At 48.0% G+C, this 17,154-nt stretch overlaps 6 protein-coding genes and 1 non-coding gene across 7 annotated transcripts; 1 reads left to right on the top strand and 6 right to left on the bottom strand.

The window, feature by feature from the left end:
* The first annotated feature begins 108 nt into the window (after positions 1-108).
* On the top strand, positions 109-5,408 carry ONS95_001913 (uncharacterized protein). Its single transcript, XM_058495135.1, has 5 exons — positions 109-1,420; positions 1,486-2,692; positions 2,748-4,232; positions 4,276-4,327; positions 4,442-5,408. Exons 2-5 carry the CDS (start codon positions 2,639-2,641, stop codon positions 5,068-5,070), a joined length of 2,220 nt encoding a protein of 739 aa, XP_058355446.1. The 5' UTR covers positions 109-1,420; positions 1,486-2,638; the 3' UTR covers positions 5,071-5,408.
* A 743-nt stretch (positions 5,409-6,151) lies between these two features.
* ONS95_001912 lies at positions 6,152-6,242 on the bottom strand. The gene has a single exon. It is a non-coding gene; the product is annotated as a tRNA-Pro (tRNA).
* Positions 6,243-7,606: 1,364 nt separating this feature from the next.
* Positions 7,607-9,953, bottom strand: ONS95_001911 (uncharacterized protein). The gene is made up of 5 exons (XM_058495134.1): positions 9,691-9,953; positions 9,409-9,590; positions 8,392-9,350; positions 7,810-8,337; positions 7,607-7,720 (listed from the first exon to the last, which is right to left on the bottom strand). Exons 3-4 carry the CDS (start codon positions 9,346-9,348, stop codon positions 7,933-7,935), a joined length of 1,362 nt encoding a protein of 453 aa, XP_058355445.1. The 5' UTR covers positions 9,349-9,350; positions 9,409-9,590; positions 9,691-9,953; the 3' UTR covers positions 7,607-7,720; positions 7,810-7,932.
* On the bottom strand, positions 9,932-11,690 carry ONS95_001910 (uncharacterized protein). The gene has a single exon (XM_058495133.1). The coding sequence runs from the start codon at positions 11,475-11,477 to the stop codon at positions 10,251-10,253; it is 1,227 nt and encodes a 408-aa protein (XP_058355444.1). The 5' UTR covers positions 11,478-11,690; the 3' UTR covers positions 9,932-10,250.
* Positions 11,691-11,858: 168 nt separating this feature from the next.
* On the bottom strand, positions 11,859-12,244 carry ONS95_001909 (uncharacterized protein; the record flags this gene model as incomplete). The annotated part of the gene is made up of 2 exons (XM_058495132.1): positions 11,859-12,030; positions 12,126-12,244. 2 exons carry the CDS (start codon positions 12,242-12,244, stop codon positions 11,859-11,861), a joined length of 291 nt encoding a protein of 96 aa, XP_058355443.1.
* Positions 12,245-12,327: 83 nt separating this feature from the next.
* On the bottom strand, positions 12,328-12,744 carry ONS95_001908 (uncharacterized protein; the record flags this gene model as incomplete). Its single annotated transcript, XM_058495131.1, has 2 exons — positions 12,328-12,650; positions 12,705-12,744. 2 exons carry the CDS (start codon positions 12,742-12,744, stop codon positions 12,328-12,330), a joined length of 363 nt encoding a protein of 120 aa, XP_058355442.1.
* A 704-nt stretch (positions 12,745-13,448) lies between these two features.
* Positions 13,449-15,663, bottom strand: ONS95_001907 (uncharacterized protein; the record flags this gene model as incomplete). The annotated part of the gene is made up of 2 exons (XM_058495130.1): positions 13,449-15,090; positions 15,140-15,663. 2 exons carry the CDS (start codon positions 15,661-15,663, stop codon positions 13,449-13,451), a joined length of 2,166 nt encoding a protein of 721 aa, XP_058355441.1.
* Positions 15,664-17,154: the final 1,491 nt, after the last annotated feature.

Raw genomic sequence — 17,154 nt, 5'->3', positions numbered from 1 at the left:
CTGCAAGAAGACATAGAGTTGATGAAGGGATTGAAGTCGAGCAAGGACGGAATAGAGAGATTCAAGACAGAGGTGTAATACTTATTCTGCTAACCGAACGCAACATCGACAAGAAGCAAAACCAATTGTGAATGAGAGATGACTTAGTGCTAAAGTAGGTATGAGGTACCTATTTCCAAATCACGTGACCAACACGTGCACAGCGTCAACGAGAGAAAACCTTAAGGCTCTGGACTTGCTGAACCTTTGTCGAATACGACCATCTGCTGCCTGCCGAAACCTTTGCGACTGTATCGTCTTGTGGCTATCTCCCACGGCCGTAACGAGCTTGTGACTTGCGCCGTAAATCGAAACACATGTTCTTCCTTCAGATCTGGATGAAGCCGCAAGTGCTCAGATTCCGGATGCGGCATTGTTGCTCACCCAAGTAAAGCAAGTCTGTAATATAGAAAATGATTTGACTTGAAAAAGAGTGATCTATAAGGTCGATATGAGCCGAAGAAATACGGAACCGGTGCTGAAGAGGCAGAAAGACGTGCTGGAGGTATGCATTAGAATCTCACTTATTGCCCTGTACGGCTCTTTCTCCTGCCATTGCTCAATATTCATTCCATGACATCAATCTCAGGGAAAGCAATCGCCACCATCCGTTCCGTTTCGTTTTGATTTGCGGATAATTGCATGAAACGCATGTCGGCCACGTTGTACGACCGTTGGAAGGTACATGTCAGGCATCACAACTTGATTGCCGACTGTCCCAAATGATGGGAGCTGCTTGGATTAACTGCAGGTCGCCATCCATTCTGGATCTGTTACTTGGAGACCCCAGCGCATCTCCATTTGCGCAGGAAGGGGCAGGCACCTGAGATGGTAACAGAGGCCTGAAAAGTGGTTATGTGAGTGCGTTTGTCAGATGTGTGACCAAGGGAAGGGATTGAGCGGATGTAACATGTCTTGTACATCCAACCTTGAAGATACCTCTTCACTTACAAATATCCCATCCCTCGATAAATGAACATAATCAATTGCCCTTGCCTTGAACGCTCCCCTCGATCTATGAAAAGGCGTTGACTGCTCCTTTTCTTGACGCCACCTCCAAAGATCAACGACCTTAAGGAAAGACTTATCAAATCCTCAGAGCTCAACAACTTCTGCATCCAAGATCCAGAGCACATAATGTCGGCAACTTCAACAGCAACACATCTCAATTTCGACTCCACGTCGACTCCGCTCAATCCGAGTTCACCATACACGAATTCAAACCCAGCAAGCGACTGGTCTGCTCTGGCCATTGCCACAATCCTCTTGACGGTCACGGGCTTCGTCACCGTTATTGCCGTTCTATTTTGGATTTTTAGGAAGGAGAAGCTCGCCAGGGAGGGAGAACGGAGAGAGACAAACGCCAATTTCTGGCCTGGCTGTAAGTCTGCTACCGAAGCTTTGGAGAGTCACACAGATTGATGCTGAGTATTGATGTTCTTCAAGTTCCCACTCAGAGGATGGAGCAAAGGCAATCGACAAGAGTCTTGCCTCGATATTGTCAGGGCTGATTGACGAGGATGAGGAGGATACAGGGGGTTCGCGATGAGGCTTGAATGGACACTTTGGAGACGGGACAACCACGGAAGGTTTGAAACGCGGGGTCTCGTGTTGACGAGAGCTGCGAGCTCTAAATGTCCGGCTTCCAAACTTTGTAATGTGTGAAGAAGTGGCTTCAATTGTACGATATGTGGACGTTTCCTTCAGTTAGAGGTTGTTCTTGCTTGATCTCTTCACTGTCGTTCCAATGAATCTAAACACTTAAGACCTCGTCTTCCCCAACCACTTCTCAGCCCTCGAAGAAGCAAACAAGTTTAGTCCCAAGCCTTTCCGTTTCCACTCAATGCGAATAGGGGGGCCGAACACACCACAGCGCGTCTCCTAATTTCACCAACGCGTTGGACGCGGAAAGGCCAGCTCAGGCCAGCTTCTCCCCCGCCATGCTCAAACTACCATACAACTCTATCGCCAGGGCGTTTCCTAATAGAAATCTTAATCATGCAATAGTACTTCTCATTGGTGCCCGCCCCCTATTCCAAGTGTTTTCCGTTAGGTTCCTCTTGATCGCGCCGGGAAAGGAGACATGCAATTGGCGAGGTGGACCACCCAGGACCCAGGCGGTGAGCACGGATGTTGTGGATATCCTCACAAGTTTGAAGCGATTTGCAGGGATTCTTCCCACAACACAACCCTGGATTTGGGGCCGATCCTTATTATGGAATTCTATCAAGCTGGGGGGCTCTCCTCTTTTCCTTTCTTTTCCTTCCGTCTTTCACTGGGAGGCTTCTTGTTTCCCCAAGTACAAAAACTACAACTTCAAAAGTGCTTCAATGCTCTGTTGATTGGTGCCCTTCAGTCAGATTATCCTGCCAGTTTACTACGGCAAGCTCCAGTTTATTCTGCCCGATAGGACGAAAAGTTTAGTCTTTTGTCGGCGGGATTGGGTGATCCAAAGGTTCCCCGGCCACAAATAGTCCAGAGACGTATCATTTCATTGCCCTTCAAAGGGATCAATCGTGTTTGCCCTGCCCCGATCTCAATAATACTCATCACTTCTCCCAAGAATCAAGCATCCCTCGACTCAGCTATTGACACCAAAATGGCTGCTCCTGTGTCTGCCCAAGCTGCTCGAGCGTTAGAGCAAGTGAAGATGGTAGGAGCTCCTTGCGTCGTGCCTCTCTGCATTTCGCCAACTGATAGCTCACCAGGGCCTATATATGCTCTATGGAGCTTCTTACTTCACTGAGGATGAATGGATCAAAATTGACGGTTTGATCCATAAAGGACAATATGTCTTTACGAATGGACCTTCTCTCCTCGACGGCAACTTCGATGGAGAATTGATGTCCTTCGACGACGGTAACAACAAACCAGACCTTACCATCCAGATGAAACCCGATTCGTCCTTTGATACTGTGAAGGAAGATACATTTGTGGTCACTGAGACCCAGGTCGACTCTCCGACTGAGTCTGATCGTGCTGATTCTGCGACCGAGCCAGCAGAAACTCCAACCCATACCTCAATTGAAACTTCTTCCGATGACGAGGTTCCTGCGAAAGCTGCAGAACCCGACCCAGCCATGTTCGACTTTTCCCAATGGGATCCTCCTGCTGAGAGCACCGAATCTACAAACCTTCCCGAGCCTTCCGAGGCCACACCCGAAGCTGTGAGCACTGAAGTGCCTGTAGAGACTGAAACCGAGACCAACACCGAGACCAGCGCCGAGTCGCCTGCCGACGAAGAACTCTCTACTTTCGAACCCCCAAAACGCGAGCCAGTTGAGATCCCATCTGCTGGTGGACTCGCACTTGGATATACACAAGCACAATTGGACGAAATAAAGGCTTTCAATCAAAGTCTCACAAAGGCTGGCAAGAAAGGAAAGCGCAGAGCACAATCTCCATCACCAAGCTCCCAACCATCTGAAGCAACGACACATGCTCCGACTCCCAGCGAGCATGAAAATCGCATTCAGTCATGGGCATCCGAAGTCGATGCCCAAGAACCAATGGCCGAAGCCCCATCACCAGGACCGGTACTCCCAGTGATCGCCAACGAGTTTATTAAGACCTATGGTCGACAACCCAAAAGTATCAATGATCTTGTTCAGCCAAATAATCCTGCATTTGTGCCATTGGATCGCCGTACTCCTCGCATCGTCGCTCCGATCAAGAAACCTAAGTCGACTGGTGGCACTCAAGTGTTTCCTCAAGTAAATGTTGCACCTGGGACAATTCTGATCGCACAGAGCAATCAGCCAAAACGCAGCACAGTTGAGCTCGACGTCAGATCTGGTGATCATATTCGAATGTTGAAACATGTTTCGGGCATAAACCACCAAGCGCAGAATATGCGTACCAACCTTAGAGGCCAAATATCCGAGAATGTGTTCAAGAAGAGCCCAGATGTAGCGAAAATTGACCCAACGGCGGAACAGCAACGGGCATTTTCGCAGAGGACACCAAGTATCAGCAGCAACGGACTCGACGGTATGGAGAGAAGAAACGCCGCTGAATGGGATGATGTGTCAGTCTCGAGCAGACAAAGATCAGTCACTGCTGCAAAGCCGAAGCCCTTTGGTGGTTTGGGGTCATCTAGGTTTGCGGTCTTGGACGAGACGAAGAGTGTTGTCAGTTCTGCCAGCGAAGACATGGTTTCGCGAGAAGAAGTCGCAAAGATGGTCGATGAAAAGGTACGTTTCTTCCTCCTTTTACATGTATTACTAACAAAGATAGTTCGCACAACTACTCGCATCTCGCAATGGTGCACCTCCTCCTACTGGTCCTCGTAAGAAACCCAGCATGAATGAGCCTCTCCAACCTGTTACCCCCAAAACTGTGACTTGCTGGTTCTGGGCAACACCAAACAAAAGCTGTCGTTTCACTGCTGATGAGTGTCGAGATCTCCACGCATTCCTTCCCCCCTCTTCCTCGACCCCTGCCAATCTTCGAATGGGTAAACCTACATGGGGAGCACTGGCCGATTCCATCCCCCCTCCTACCACGGCTCAGATCCAAGCTCAAATTGCTCCGACACCAGCTCCTTTGGCTTTGGGCCAAGGTGAGGGAGAGTCTATGATGAGAGATCCGTCAAAAGCTTTCAAGACTTGCTGGTACTGGGCGAATGATACCTGTCAGAACACGGCAGAGACATGCAGGTACCTCCACAACCACTGTGCTGCGGGAGTTGCTCCCAAGCCAAGCGGATGGAAGAACAACTGGAGCCGCTGGGGTAAGTCTGAGGCAACGGATGAGTTTGGCAGGAGTGCCACTTGGCGTAGAGACAATGAGCAGAAAGCCGAAGATGAAGAAGAAGGAGAGCTGGTCTTGGAGACTGTAGATGATGGCGGCGACTGGAAAGAGGAGGATGAAAATGGCTGGGGAGAGAGTGCGCAGCCACCGGGGAGCACCACGGGCAGCTGGAACCAAGACCACCTGAACAACGGTTGGGGTGATCCAGCTGATAAGTATAAGCCGCCCCATGTGAAGGCTTTGGAAGAGAAGTCGTTGAAGGAGCAAGTGGGGTGGTAAAGAGCTTTTTTCTTGATCTTACATTGGTATTTTATCGTTATTATTTGTTCTCAAGTCTGTTATTTGGCTTCGTTATTCGGCGAGGAAAGAAAGAAAGAGTATACTATAGGACCAAGAGTCTATTATATGGGAGAAAGCGAGAGTTATTGAAAGAATAAGGAGAGAGCATATTACTGTCTGTCGGAAAGGAAAAAGATATTTGTTACAAGGAGATGCAATTAGTATTCCGAGTGGAATTTAGTCAAGTCTATTGAATAGGATGGGAAATGGATAATTTGGATATATACAGAATAGCATACGTACACAGATATGAGGAATGAAATATAAAAATTAAAAACGGCTCTGGGTTCTTCTCTTTTGATTGTTGGATTCCCATAATCACATGCGAAGCAGCAGGATCTTCAAGACAAGATAGGAGAGACCCGCCCTCCCGTCCTCTACACATGTCCGCTGACCAGAACATCGATACTCACAAACCAAAGTATTGCTCTCCAGTCATGACATTCACTCGATGATCAATCGATGCGTTATAGCTCACAGTATCTATCCCCCAGACTCTCATTCAGGCGAACGACTCAGTAGTTGAGCTGAATTGTGCTGGATTCGTTATCGCACTGGGCTTGGGACCTCGGCACAGATACAGTAAGCTGCCTGCCCTAGCCGAACTGTTTATGCCGTCTCGGTTAAGCGTCTTAGTGGGGTGAAAAAACCAGAGGAGAAACCCACACTGCAGGGGTTTGTTCGGGCGAAAATCTGAAAGAGAGAATGAGAGGGTGGCTGAAGGGTAAAAAGAGAAGGATGGAAGGGGTTTCTGAGGAAGGTTGTAGTGATTCTGGGATAAGAGAATGGAAGTGTTGAATGGTGTTGAATCAGGCGATGAATACAGCAAGAGTGCACTCTTGAATAGATTCTACCGTCCAACAGGTCTGTTATATCTGATCTGACCTGGAGTTCAAGCAAACAGCTTTCTGCGGCGCCCCTCCGGCGACCCTCAACCAGCCAACCGGCATCAAAAAGCAACAGAGGGAGGAATCCCTTTAGGACTCACATTCAAGAAAGACCATTAAAAGCAAAAAATCAAGGCCTTGACCCGGGATTGAACCGGGGACCTCTCGCAAATTGTACTCAGAGTAAATCCCTAAGCGAGAATCATACCGCTAGACCATCAAGGCTTTTTGATTGGATGATGTAAGAGTTTTTCTTATGTAGATACTTGTCACAATTAATAGAATTGAGATGTGTGGGTGGAAAATTTCTTGAGTGAGAGGGGCTGGAGGGTGAAGCGAGCCAAGACACGGAATCAGAACTCCATTAGGAGTGTGCTGGCCTTGTGGGGTTTTTGTTAATCAGAAAGACGTGCTAGTAGGAACGTCTATGCAACAATAGGGAAGAAGGATCTAGGAGCTCAGAGACTTCCAATACAGGATATCAATATCTCGAACTATCTGATACTGCAATGTCCCGAATGAGGAACAGACAATGTCGTGAGCATATACGGTCTACGAGTAAGATGCCTTGGTGCTACTTGATTCCCCCATCTCAGAGCCGGATGGCCCAGGGTTCTCCCGGGTCACAATCTAACTTTCATACAGTCGTTTAAGGACTACTCTGAGTATGATTGCGAGAGGTCCCCGGATCAATCCCGGATGAAGGCATTTGCTTTGTTCTCGTGTGCTATTGGCGACTAGTTTGACAAAGGACGGTTGAGGATTGACAAAGTAGTAATAGATGGTTCCCATGGGATTACGTCCCCGGAAGGGAACTACACCGCAACCGTTGGAGCTCCCCACTAAGCTCGCCGTGTCTTCTAAGACTTGACTCCTGCTTTCAGGAGCCCGCTGGACATATTAGAACGATGTAGATCAAGTTGGGTAAGGAAAGCTAGCTATTTGCCCAATGACTTCCTTTACATCTCCATGGGGTAAGGACTTGACGCTTTCCGTCACGCTGGGCTTCTCGCCTCCTATAATATACCCAGAGTGCTTCAAAATGAATATCAATCCATAACTTGCCCGCTGAAATATCCCACAGCTGTTCGCCAAAGTTGATACTACACTTCGTGTTATCACGTGATACTCCTCCGACTGGATTTTGGAGTAAACTTCACACCAGCATCTAGCTAGTGGTTGTGCTGGTCAACGCGCAGCCTACTGAATCATAAAAGTTAACGGTATTTTCAAAAGACACTCTTAACCCTCCCTCACCCATTCGATATCAATACTAACCATTAGCAAAGCTCCAGCAGTCCTTGATAGACCCATAGTCCAATCACCCCCTCTTTTGCCACTTCTCGATATTCCAAGAAGGCTCATATTGTCTAAAATCTTTATTCAGCGTTAATTATGAGATGATAGGCAACCTGTTATGAGGATCGCTTATTTTTGACATTCGGTAATGGACAACATCCTGGACAGCAACGTCTCGCGTAAACCTGTCATTGCTCGAGAGCTCTCCGCTTTGTGACAGAGTGAATTAAGGATTCGAAATTGGTATGATCTGATTGTTCTTTTCTTGATTTAGAACATTGAGAATTCATGATGCGCCAGAATTGTAGCCCAAATGCAGTCTGCTCCGCGAACAACTTCGACTTTTTCTGTGACCGTTGTCACTTGGCTCGTTAACATGGAAATCAACAAGACGTTACCTATCACTTACAATTCCTTAGTAGTGTATTCGCTAATATAAGAAGATGTTGACAATACGCCTTTTCCAGGCTGTGTAAGGATGTCAATGACTGACTTCATAATTACTGTGTTACCTGCATCAAGCCAAGTTCCCTACTGATAACTCCATGATATCCTTGTTTCCAGACTTTCGCTACTATTTCTAAGATTTAAAAAGGAAACGTTTAAAGATAGATCTTTACTCCGGCAAAGCAAGAAACCACACTGGTCTCAAACCAAAGATCCTGGATACCCTCATCAACTCATCCTCAATAACCGGAACAGTATGATAAAGCACGATTCCAACCCACGAAATTCTCAAAGCTGTCAACCCGATTGATTGCCATGTTGATCTCGGCCCATTCAAGCCCAGTAGGTCAACTGCGCGAACGAGAAGAACTTCATACAGCACGCAAGCACCTTGCATCCAGAGGAACGATGCATATCTCACGGCACTGACATTTGGAACATCTCTTGGGAGCGTGGCTGAATGTAGTACGCCGGAGAGTCCGAATGCCACGAAAATTTGGATGACATATTTGGTTGTCGACTTTTCAGGAAGGTTGAGAGCTCGAGAGATTGCTTTACCAGGACCGGTGAGGAGCTTTTGCTGTCAGTTGCTACATATCTCACAGCACTTTTGATGTGGTAAACTCACATTCCTAAACAACTGATGCCAAAATACACCCCAAAACCCTCTCAGCCCTCGTTCTGCAATTGCAATTGGACTCCCCATCACACTCGGCCAATTCTCTACCCTTCCCCAGAAATCATCAACTAACCCCACCCCACCGAGAGTAACAAATAACGCAGCGGGAATGGCACCCATCAGAGTGAACACAGAGTACTGCTGCAAGCCCAGGACAGCAATCCGAACGAACCGAGGAGACAAGAAATCTAAATGGTACTTCGCGAAGAAACCACCCAGACGACGAGGGAATGCCTCGTCGATCGAAGTCTCGATCTGCATGTACGGATCAAAGTACTGGTATAGATTCGTGACATCCATGGTTCCGATACAGAAGACTATGAGGAAGAGTTTCTGAACGACGAACGCAGTGCGTGATTTGCTGGATGGAGGAGGTGGTTGGGAAGAGTAGAGGACGGTTTGGCTGGTTGATGTTGCCCAGCTGATGTACCGGAAGGATATGACGAGCTTGGAAACCCAGATAGAACGTTTGTACCATGATGCAGGATATGCTTCGGCCCATGCAAGTTGATGGGAGCAGTTGGTAGTGGGTGAAGTGTTCTTGACGTCGCTTTTATCTGTAGACGCTGATGCAGAAAGCATATCAACGATTTCTCCCTCGCTGTCATCTTTCTTCTCTTCTCCACCGGCTGCAGGAGGTGCTGGTGGTGAACTTCCGAAATATAAGAGAGCGAAGTCTTTCCTGGGGTCACGGAATAGAAGAAGATCTGTTGCCCATAGAGCATGTACTGATGCTATGTATCCGAGGCCAAAACTCCATGTGTAGATGTGACAGCTCCATATCAGTGGTAGGAAGGCAGCTGCAAGTTTCATGTGTGACAGGACGGAGGGGGGCGTGAGCAGGGCCGCGTGGAGAAGAACGTGAGCTGTGGTGTGAGCACCGAGAGCTTTGAAGAGCTTGTCCATTACTGCAGAAAATAACAAGTCAATAACGATCTTTGCATAGGAAAGTAAGTATTAGCTTACGAAGGTGTGGGGAAAGCTCCTGGTTATGTTGCCATCTGGCCTCGTACGAAAAGCTGGTGCAGCGCAACCCTCCAGAGTCATGGGACTTCGTTACAATGCCACATGTGTGACTGTCAAACCAGATTTATTCATGAAGCTAGGAATGGTATTCTCTCATCTTCGACCACCGTGATTAACCCCACCTGGAACCAGTAAGTTCAACTTTCGGGGACTTCTTTTGACAGAGAGGGGGCAGTGTGGTATTCATTATCTCGGTAAAATTTACGACTAGAATGAGAGTACCTTCAAAAATACCAAAATCCAATTACTGAGATGTCGCAGATCCCGACAGGCTCAATGTTCTCAAGTGTTGTGGACCAGTCGGAAGGCATTTTCGTGCTGCAGCTGCACCTGTGATTTAGCGACGATCGCCTGGACTCCAGGCTTTGGTGCAACCTCGCCACCCGAACAGTCAAGATCTGGACATAGCGCAACGTCACAACGTGAAACTGGTATAATATATCGCTCGAAGGTTTGACAAAAGCTATTGAACACACTCTTAGAAGTAGCAGCCTTTTCATACATCGAATGCCGTTGATATTTCACTTTGGACATAGAAGTGCGGGGTAATTTTACCCCGCAGTAAAGCCTGGAGATGCCTGTGGCGTCAGCGCTTCTCAACAACGAATAGCCTGTACCTCGCCCACAACTGGAAGACAATCTAGATATGCACTAAGTGACTTCCAACATTGCCGCGTGTAAGACATGATTGATCTCAAAATACCGTATGGTTCACTAAGTTATCCGAGAACTACGGCCGAAGCCACCCAAACACAACGTAGCAAGGTATTCACTCTGTCCATCTAAATAATATGCCACTCACCAAGCATCTCTCCAGCCATATCGTCGTCGACATTCTCTTTGACTTCGCCCACAGAAGTGTCTTCAGTCTCTTCATCATGTACAGCTTTCGTTTCTGACATTTCGCCTTTTGTTTCATTCTCATCATTCGAATCTTTGGCTTGCTCCTGTTTGGTTCTCTCAGTCCACACACCCATCTCGAACATCATAGCTCCTGCACAACAGACAGCCAACAGCAACCATGGATTCTTCATCTTCCTTAGACCTGAGCTCTGAGCACGTAACGACTGACTTGGGGTGCTGGACAAGGACGATGAAGATCTCGAAATCGAGTTTGAGCTTGACGGGCTCGTCCCTGTACTTGGAGGTGAGACCGAGCTGGAAATGGAGCCTCGCCTTGAAGCCATCGAAAGCGTACGACTTGTCTCCAAAGTCGAAAAATCCGAAACAGACGTAATGACCTCAACCAGACTTTCAGTCGCAGTACTATGCAGCACACTATCCGTCGCGGGAACAACGTGTCCATTACTAACAGTCACAACAAACGTCCTTCCTCCAATCTCCTCACACCACTGAGCCGTATTGGCAGAGCATAGTCTCGCGGGCGCGTGTTGACTTGGTAGTTTTGGGGAAGCAGGGGTTGGAGTGAATGTATCTGGTTCCTGAGGGATGCCCCAGCTATCGAGAACGGAAGTTACCGTTGTGATAGCGGCGATGATGAATCGATCTGCGTGGTCGACTCTCGTGATGGACTCAGCTCGATATGAGAGCTGTGTTCCTTGGGTATTGTAGGTTTGTGTTTGTACAGTGGTTCGGGGTGGTGGGAACACTGTTCGAGTCTTCGTGACCGTCACCCGAACGGTCTTCCAGACAACACTCGTGGTCGCTGCTGGAATTCCGATCGACGAACTTGAAGCTGTTAGTGCTGTGAATGACGCGCTTGTGCTTGGCTCTCTACATCCCAACGGTGACATGGAGCGGTCGTGGGGATGACATGGTGGCAGCGATATCGAGACAAAAGTCTGGCTGTCGAATGGTGGCGTGACGGTAAATACAAGATTGCTCGAAGCTATGAGTTTTGGGATCTCCGAGATTGTTTTGAGCCGTGGTAGGTCTGTTGTTATCGAGGGTGTTGAGGAAGTATTCCTCTGGCCGTCATGGGCAATACCGACAGTGAAGAATGAACACAACGTGCTTAACTTGACAAGGACATACCCAAAGAATACCATATTGAAGAATACTAAAAGGTTTCCGCAGTTCTGAATTTTGTATCTGAATGATTGCTCGTTCTTTTGTGTCTCCCCAGTCTAAGCAAGACTCTGGTGGGGCCTTTTTTCAAGTTGAAGACAGGAACGAGGGATCTGGAGCAGAAAATTCCGTACATACCTTTGACGACTTATAATAACAGTTGGAGAATTGCACAATCATAGACTTAAAGATCCTGATTTCTGACTCAGGCTAGGCGAGTGAATGCGCTTAATATTTTAACGAGATATTGAGGAGGATGGTAGATGTGATTAACCATCTTCAAAACAGTCAACCTGGCGAATTTACCAAAACCGGAACCTCCAACCTCCATGATAACTATACCTCCACGGCTTATGGATAACTTAAAATGGAAAGTCCTCTCCGTTCCAGCCAGCGAAGTGACCTCCAGTCTTCTCCCTGGTAGCCTCATCGATCTGCTTCACAAAGCCAGCAGCACACTCATCAGTCGGCGTAAAAGCTTTCTCCATGCCTACAGCTCTGGCTCCAGCATTTCCCATATCTGTTTGAACGAATCTACATTATCCACATATTAGCATTACTCACAAATTCACGTATACATATCGTGAGTAACCTAGACCACTTGACGAGAGGTTAGGAAGGCAACTCACCCTGGATCCATCGCAAACGCCACCAATTCCTCATTCTCAAAATGAATCTTCCTCACGAAATAATTCCCAAAGGCTTTCGACGCACCATACGGCGACATCGGATACGGTCTCAACTCCATCCCCGTAATAGTCGCCAAAGCCGAGCTTGTATACACGAACTTGGCACCCTTTCCAAGTAGCGGAAACACCGCTTGGAACAGGATCACTGGTGCAAGACGTTGATCTGCCAGTGGGTTTGGATTTGAGAGATGGAGACTGAAGATACGGGAGTTGGTGGGGCGCTACTGATGCCCGCGTTGGCAATTACGATGTCGAGGTTGGTGATGGAGTGTTGAGTTTTGAGGGTGGAGATTGCGGAGGCGGGATCGGTTTCGGAGGAGCTGTCGATTTTGACGATGATGAGGGTGCTGTCTTTGCCTTTTGGGAGGGAGTCGAGGGATTTTGCTGTTGAGGGGTCTCGGACGGCAGCGATGACGGTGTGGGATGGGCGAGCGAGGTAGATCTCGAGGAGACCTTTGCCAATTCCTGGAATGTATCAGTATCATTTCAAACTCTCGGGATTGAAAAGTAATTACGAACCTCTGTTGGCTCCAGTGATCAGGACGGTAGTGTTTGCCATGTTGTTTTGTTAAATGCGAAGAAGCTGTCTGCTTGGGAAGAGAGCTTCGAGTGTTTGATGTTGATTGAGATGGAAGTATAGTATGGTACAAGAAGAAGAAGAAAGTGAGGAGGACAAGCGGAATATATACCCATTTCATCATCCTTGTAATATATCTTTCCTCAACTCCCAATCCAGAGGCAACAAACCCCTCGCTTATCGTACAGCAGCCAATAATCCGACCGTTCAGTGGGTCCTTCGCAAAGCAGCCCAACCAAAATAAACCTTGAAAAGAGGTCTATCCAGCTTTCCGAAAGATGGAGGATTCTTTGTAATTCATTAGACATGCTTTGCTTCTATGCAGATAAAATCCGTGCTTCCAGGCAAGGAATGGACTTCTCGTCCGTACGCTGAATAATGTTCAGTGCTTGTAAGGTAGGAGGGGTACGAAGGTTGGACGCGGCCGCGAGGCGGGCTGGGAACCCCTGAAGCGGCCGCCGGGCGGTGCTCATGCCCGCTAGTTTACGCAAAATGCATTCCCGCCGCATTATTAATCAGGCTGTATTGAAGCACCGGACATGGTAGCCATATGATACGATAATAGGAAAAGATACATGTCAAGTTCCATCACAGATACAGCTCCAGACGCGCCAGAGACCCACCCAAATGCAGCCGTTATTTCATCCATTTCCACCCTCTCATCGAAAACATATCACCAGGGCATCTCATGGCTTCCTCTCGCCAGCAACAGCGTCCTCAAATACCTTTACAATATCCAATATCTTCCCATCATAGCCACTTCCACCTAGGAACGTAACGCCAAACGGCAGTTTCGATCCTCCTTCCTTCTCGACCCAACCAGCATTCACGCTTACGCCGCAGAGATCCACCACATTGCCTGCATGTGTGAACATGCCAACCTTGGCATTCAGACCCAGCGGATCAGCTTCCATCTCCTTGATCGTTGGATGACATGGTGTTGAAGGAACGAGAAGAACATCAATGCCGCCTTCGAGGGTGTTAAATGTCCGCTGCGCTTGCATGGTATATTTAGCTTGGAGGGATTGATCGTGGAATACATTCCAGGGCTTCAATGGAGATTCAAGCGCGGCTGTGAAGAGCGCGTTGGTTGTTGGATGAAGGGTTGAGAGATTTGCCTCGAGAAACTCGTGACCGATGGAGGCGATCCGTTCGTGTACAAGAGAAGCATTATAGAGTAAGTCTGAGGCTTTCTCAAAAGGTGTATAGTCCACTTCGACGAGACGGCCACCGCATGACCTTAGCTTCTGGATTGAGACCTGGAACAGATCTTGATACTCTTTAGAGCAAGCTAACAAAGCTGAAGGCGGAGGAACACCAAATGTAAAGCCTCCATCTTTCGGCCCACGGAAGTCTTGTTTCCACAGCGTCAGGCTTAACGGCGTTTTGGCGTACGGATCAAGACAGTCATGCTGGTCGATAATATACCACACCTTTCTGGCATCTGTCAAAGTTGGCGCCATGACAGACAAAGTGTCCAAGCTTTTGCAAGCAGGTACCATTCCACGAGCAGAAACGGTGCCTTTGGTTGGCTTGAATCCGACGATGCCATTGAATGCTGCTGGTACACGGCCACTTCCAGCAGTATCAGTTCCAAGTGTAAATGATACGAGACCAGCAGCTACAGCAACAGCAGATCCAGAAGACGACCCTCCAGATATGTACTCCTTGCTGTATACAGAGTGAGGAGTACCATACGGGGATCGGCACCCTGATAGGCCAGTTGCTAGCTGATCCATGTTGAGCTTTCCGATGTAGAGTGCTCCAGCATCAAGCAGTAGTTGGACTGCCGGTGCTGTTGCTTTCGCAGTGTAAGCGAAAGCCTCGCAGGTTGCCGTCGTCACAACACCTTCCACGTCGATGTTATCTTTGAGCGCAAATGGAATACCATACAGAGGAGGCATGGGCTTCCCAGCGTACTTCTCCACGAGAGCCGTAGCCGCAGCGAAAGCATCTTGTCGGCTCTGTTTTGAGATCCACACAGCAGGATCAAGCTTCTCATACTTTTCGATGCGGTCAAATACCGAGTTGATGACATTCTCCGGGGTTTCTAGCCCGCTCTCGTATCGTTGCTGGAGCTGTGCAATAGGCAGAAGTACATCTTCTGATGCTGGCGGGGTAGATGGTGGGGTCAATTCTCGAGACTTTGATGCTGCTGCGAAGAAGTCCGTGCTGTTTCCAATATACCCAAAGAGCCCATCCTGTCCACAAACAATGTCCATAGATGTAGTGACCATCTGTGCATCGAAGCCGCCGGTGCAATCTGACAGGATGCAGCACTCGAATCCCCGATCGTTACATTCTCGGAGAGTGGTGGTAACACAGCATCTGCTTCTTGTTAGTAACACTACGAAACACATCTATTCTCGGAACGTACTCCGTGGTGACGCCAGAAAACAGGATGTGAGTGATTCCTCTTGCCAGCAATACTCGGTGCAGGCCTGTTCCCCAGTAACTTCCTTTTCCAGGCTTATCGATCACTGGCTCTCCAGGTAGCTGTCTCAACTCATCGATGATATCGTGTCCCCACTCACCCCGTACAAGCAGTCTTCCCATTGGACCCTGATCACCAATGCCCATTGTATGATGTCCATTTGGTGCACTTATCTGTCTCAACTTCTTGGATGGAGGTAAATCGGACAGATCTGATCTATGCCCTTCTCTGGTGTGAATGATGTGCAGTCCCATATCTCTGGAGACCTCGAGCACTTTTTGCAGTGTAGGAACGATGTTTCGAACTGCTGAGAAGATCTCTGGATTTCCGCATTGGATCGATCCAAAGCCATTGGGATCTACGAAATCTCGTTGCATGTCGATGATAATGAGTGCAGTCGTCGCCGGTGGAAATGTGAAGGTGTATGGGCGCGCATTGGGAAGAGACATCTTGATAGAGGAAGCCATGTTGAACAGTGGAAGTGATGAATTGAGTTTGATTGAGTCTCTCGAACTGATGAAGCTCTCAAGGACTTAGATTTGGCTCGACGATGAGTATATATAAATGATAGAGGATCCGAAGCTAAAATTTCAAGGATAGTGGGCAGTCTCGAAGATCGGGTTTCCAGGAACAATGTTTGCCTGTTACACCTCCAAATGCTTCCCACGGAGCATGGATTGAGGAGAGAATCGATGATGTTCTGGCTTTCGGAGGTAATTGATCTCTATCGCGAGCCACCTCGAAGATGGTTGAAGAGAGAATAACCCATCTCATTCGACACTTCTGGCCGTCGGTCAATATCATGACTTTGAGGCCGTCGCTGAACTCTCAGCGATGCTATCGTCGCGCCGATGGCTGTGGGCCGTAGGCTTGCCGAAGGCATTTGGTCAAGATGGCCGCTGATGATAAGGACTTGGAGCGAAGGGCGGGTGTTACAGTAGTGGCGTTGTGGGGCAACGGTGATTTGATGGCTGGTTATCTCCCGCCCAGCCAGTAATAACTCAGTGAGTCTGGCGAAATGCCGCCCATGCAACTGGTGAGCTTGAGCATCTTGGAAGGACAAGAGGTACATTTTTGAATAACGGTTAAGAGTTGGAAGTAAAGTACTATTTTCCCCAGTAAGCCCCTTCCAAGGTTGTCGCTTCTCTATTTTCCCAGCCATGAAACGCCGATCTCCTTTCCAGATGCTCTCAAGCATTCACCTCCTTGCCGAATATCTTCTAGTACTCTTCATTGCTGAATCTAAGTATAGCCAACCTTCTCAAGCATAGGCGACAGCTAGATTGCTCTCATAATGGTTTTTCATTATTCCACATGCGTCAAGAGCCCACCCGCACCTGGAAGAGCGAACACGTTAATTGTCGAACTAGGACAGTGAGTACTCGAAAACATGTGCGATCAAGCTGATGAGCCGTCGGGCCAACGCCATCAACTCGCCGTAGCAGCTCGGAAGCGTAGGCATGAATCTAGAGATCGCACCACAGGACAGGCACTTGGACTAAGCGTTGCATTTCGGTACTTGGGTATCTGGCCGTATCAGCGGGCAGCTCTTCTTCGTGGAGAAGTTCACAGTACCATCCAGTGATTGGTCTGAATCTGAGAACATTGGGTCCAATTCTACAGAGAAGCCCCAGCTAGAAACCTCGTTGACATCAGTCTTCTTCGTTTCGTCTTTTCTAATGTCTGTCTGCAGGTCGAGTGTTCTCAAGATCACGCCTTCTTTATAATGTAATTCATCTTTCAGTCTCTGTCTTACGAAAAGAACTTTTCAGCATATTCAAAAGTACCGTCGATCTCTTCTTGAGAGAACTCATGAATTTTGATCTTAAAAAAGTCTCTTTTTCTCTTACAGGCGTTTCTCAACTGTTCGATTAGCTCTGGTAATGTAAGGAGAGCTATATGATTAGGACCTCAAAGAAGCAAGTCGCTTGTTGATTAGGCGCCACGGGCTACAAGAG

The sequence above is a fragment of the Cadophora gregata genome, assembly GCF_030347475.1.
Source record: "Cadophora gregata isolate MNR1 chromosome Unknown scaffold_10, whole genome shotgun sequence".
Taxonomy (NCBI): Eukaryota; Fungi; Ascomycota; class Leotiomycetes; order Helotiales; family Ploettnerulaceae; genus Cadophora; species Cadophora gregata.
This window is presented reverse-complemented; position numbering and strand designations above follow the sequence as displayed.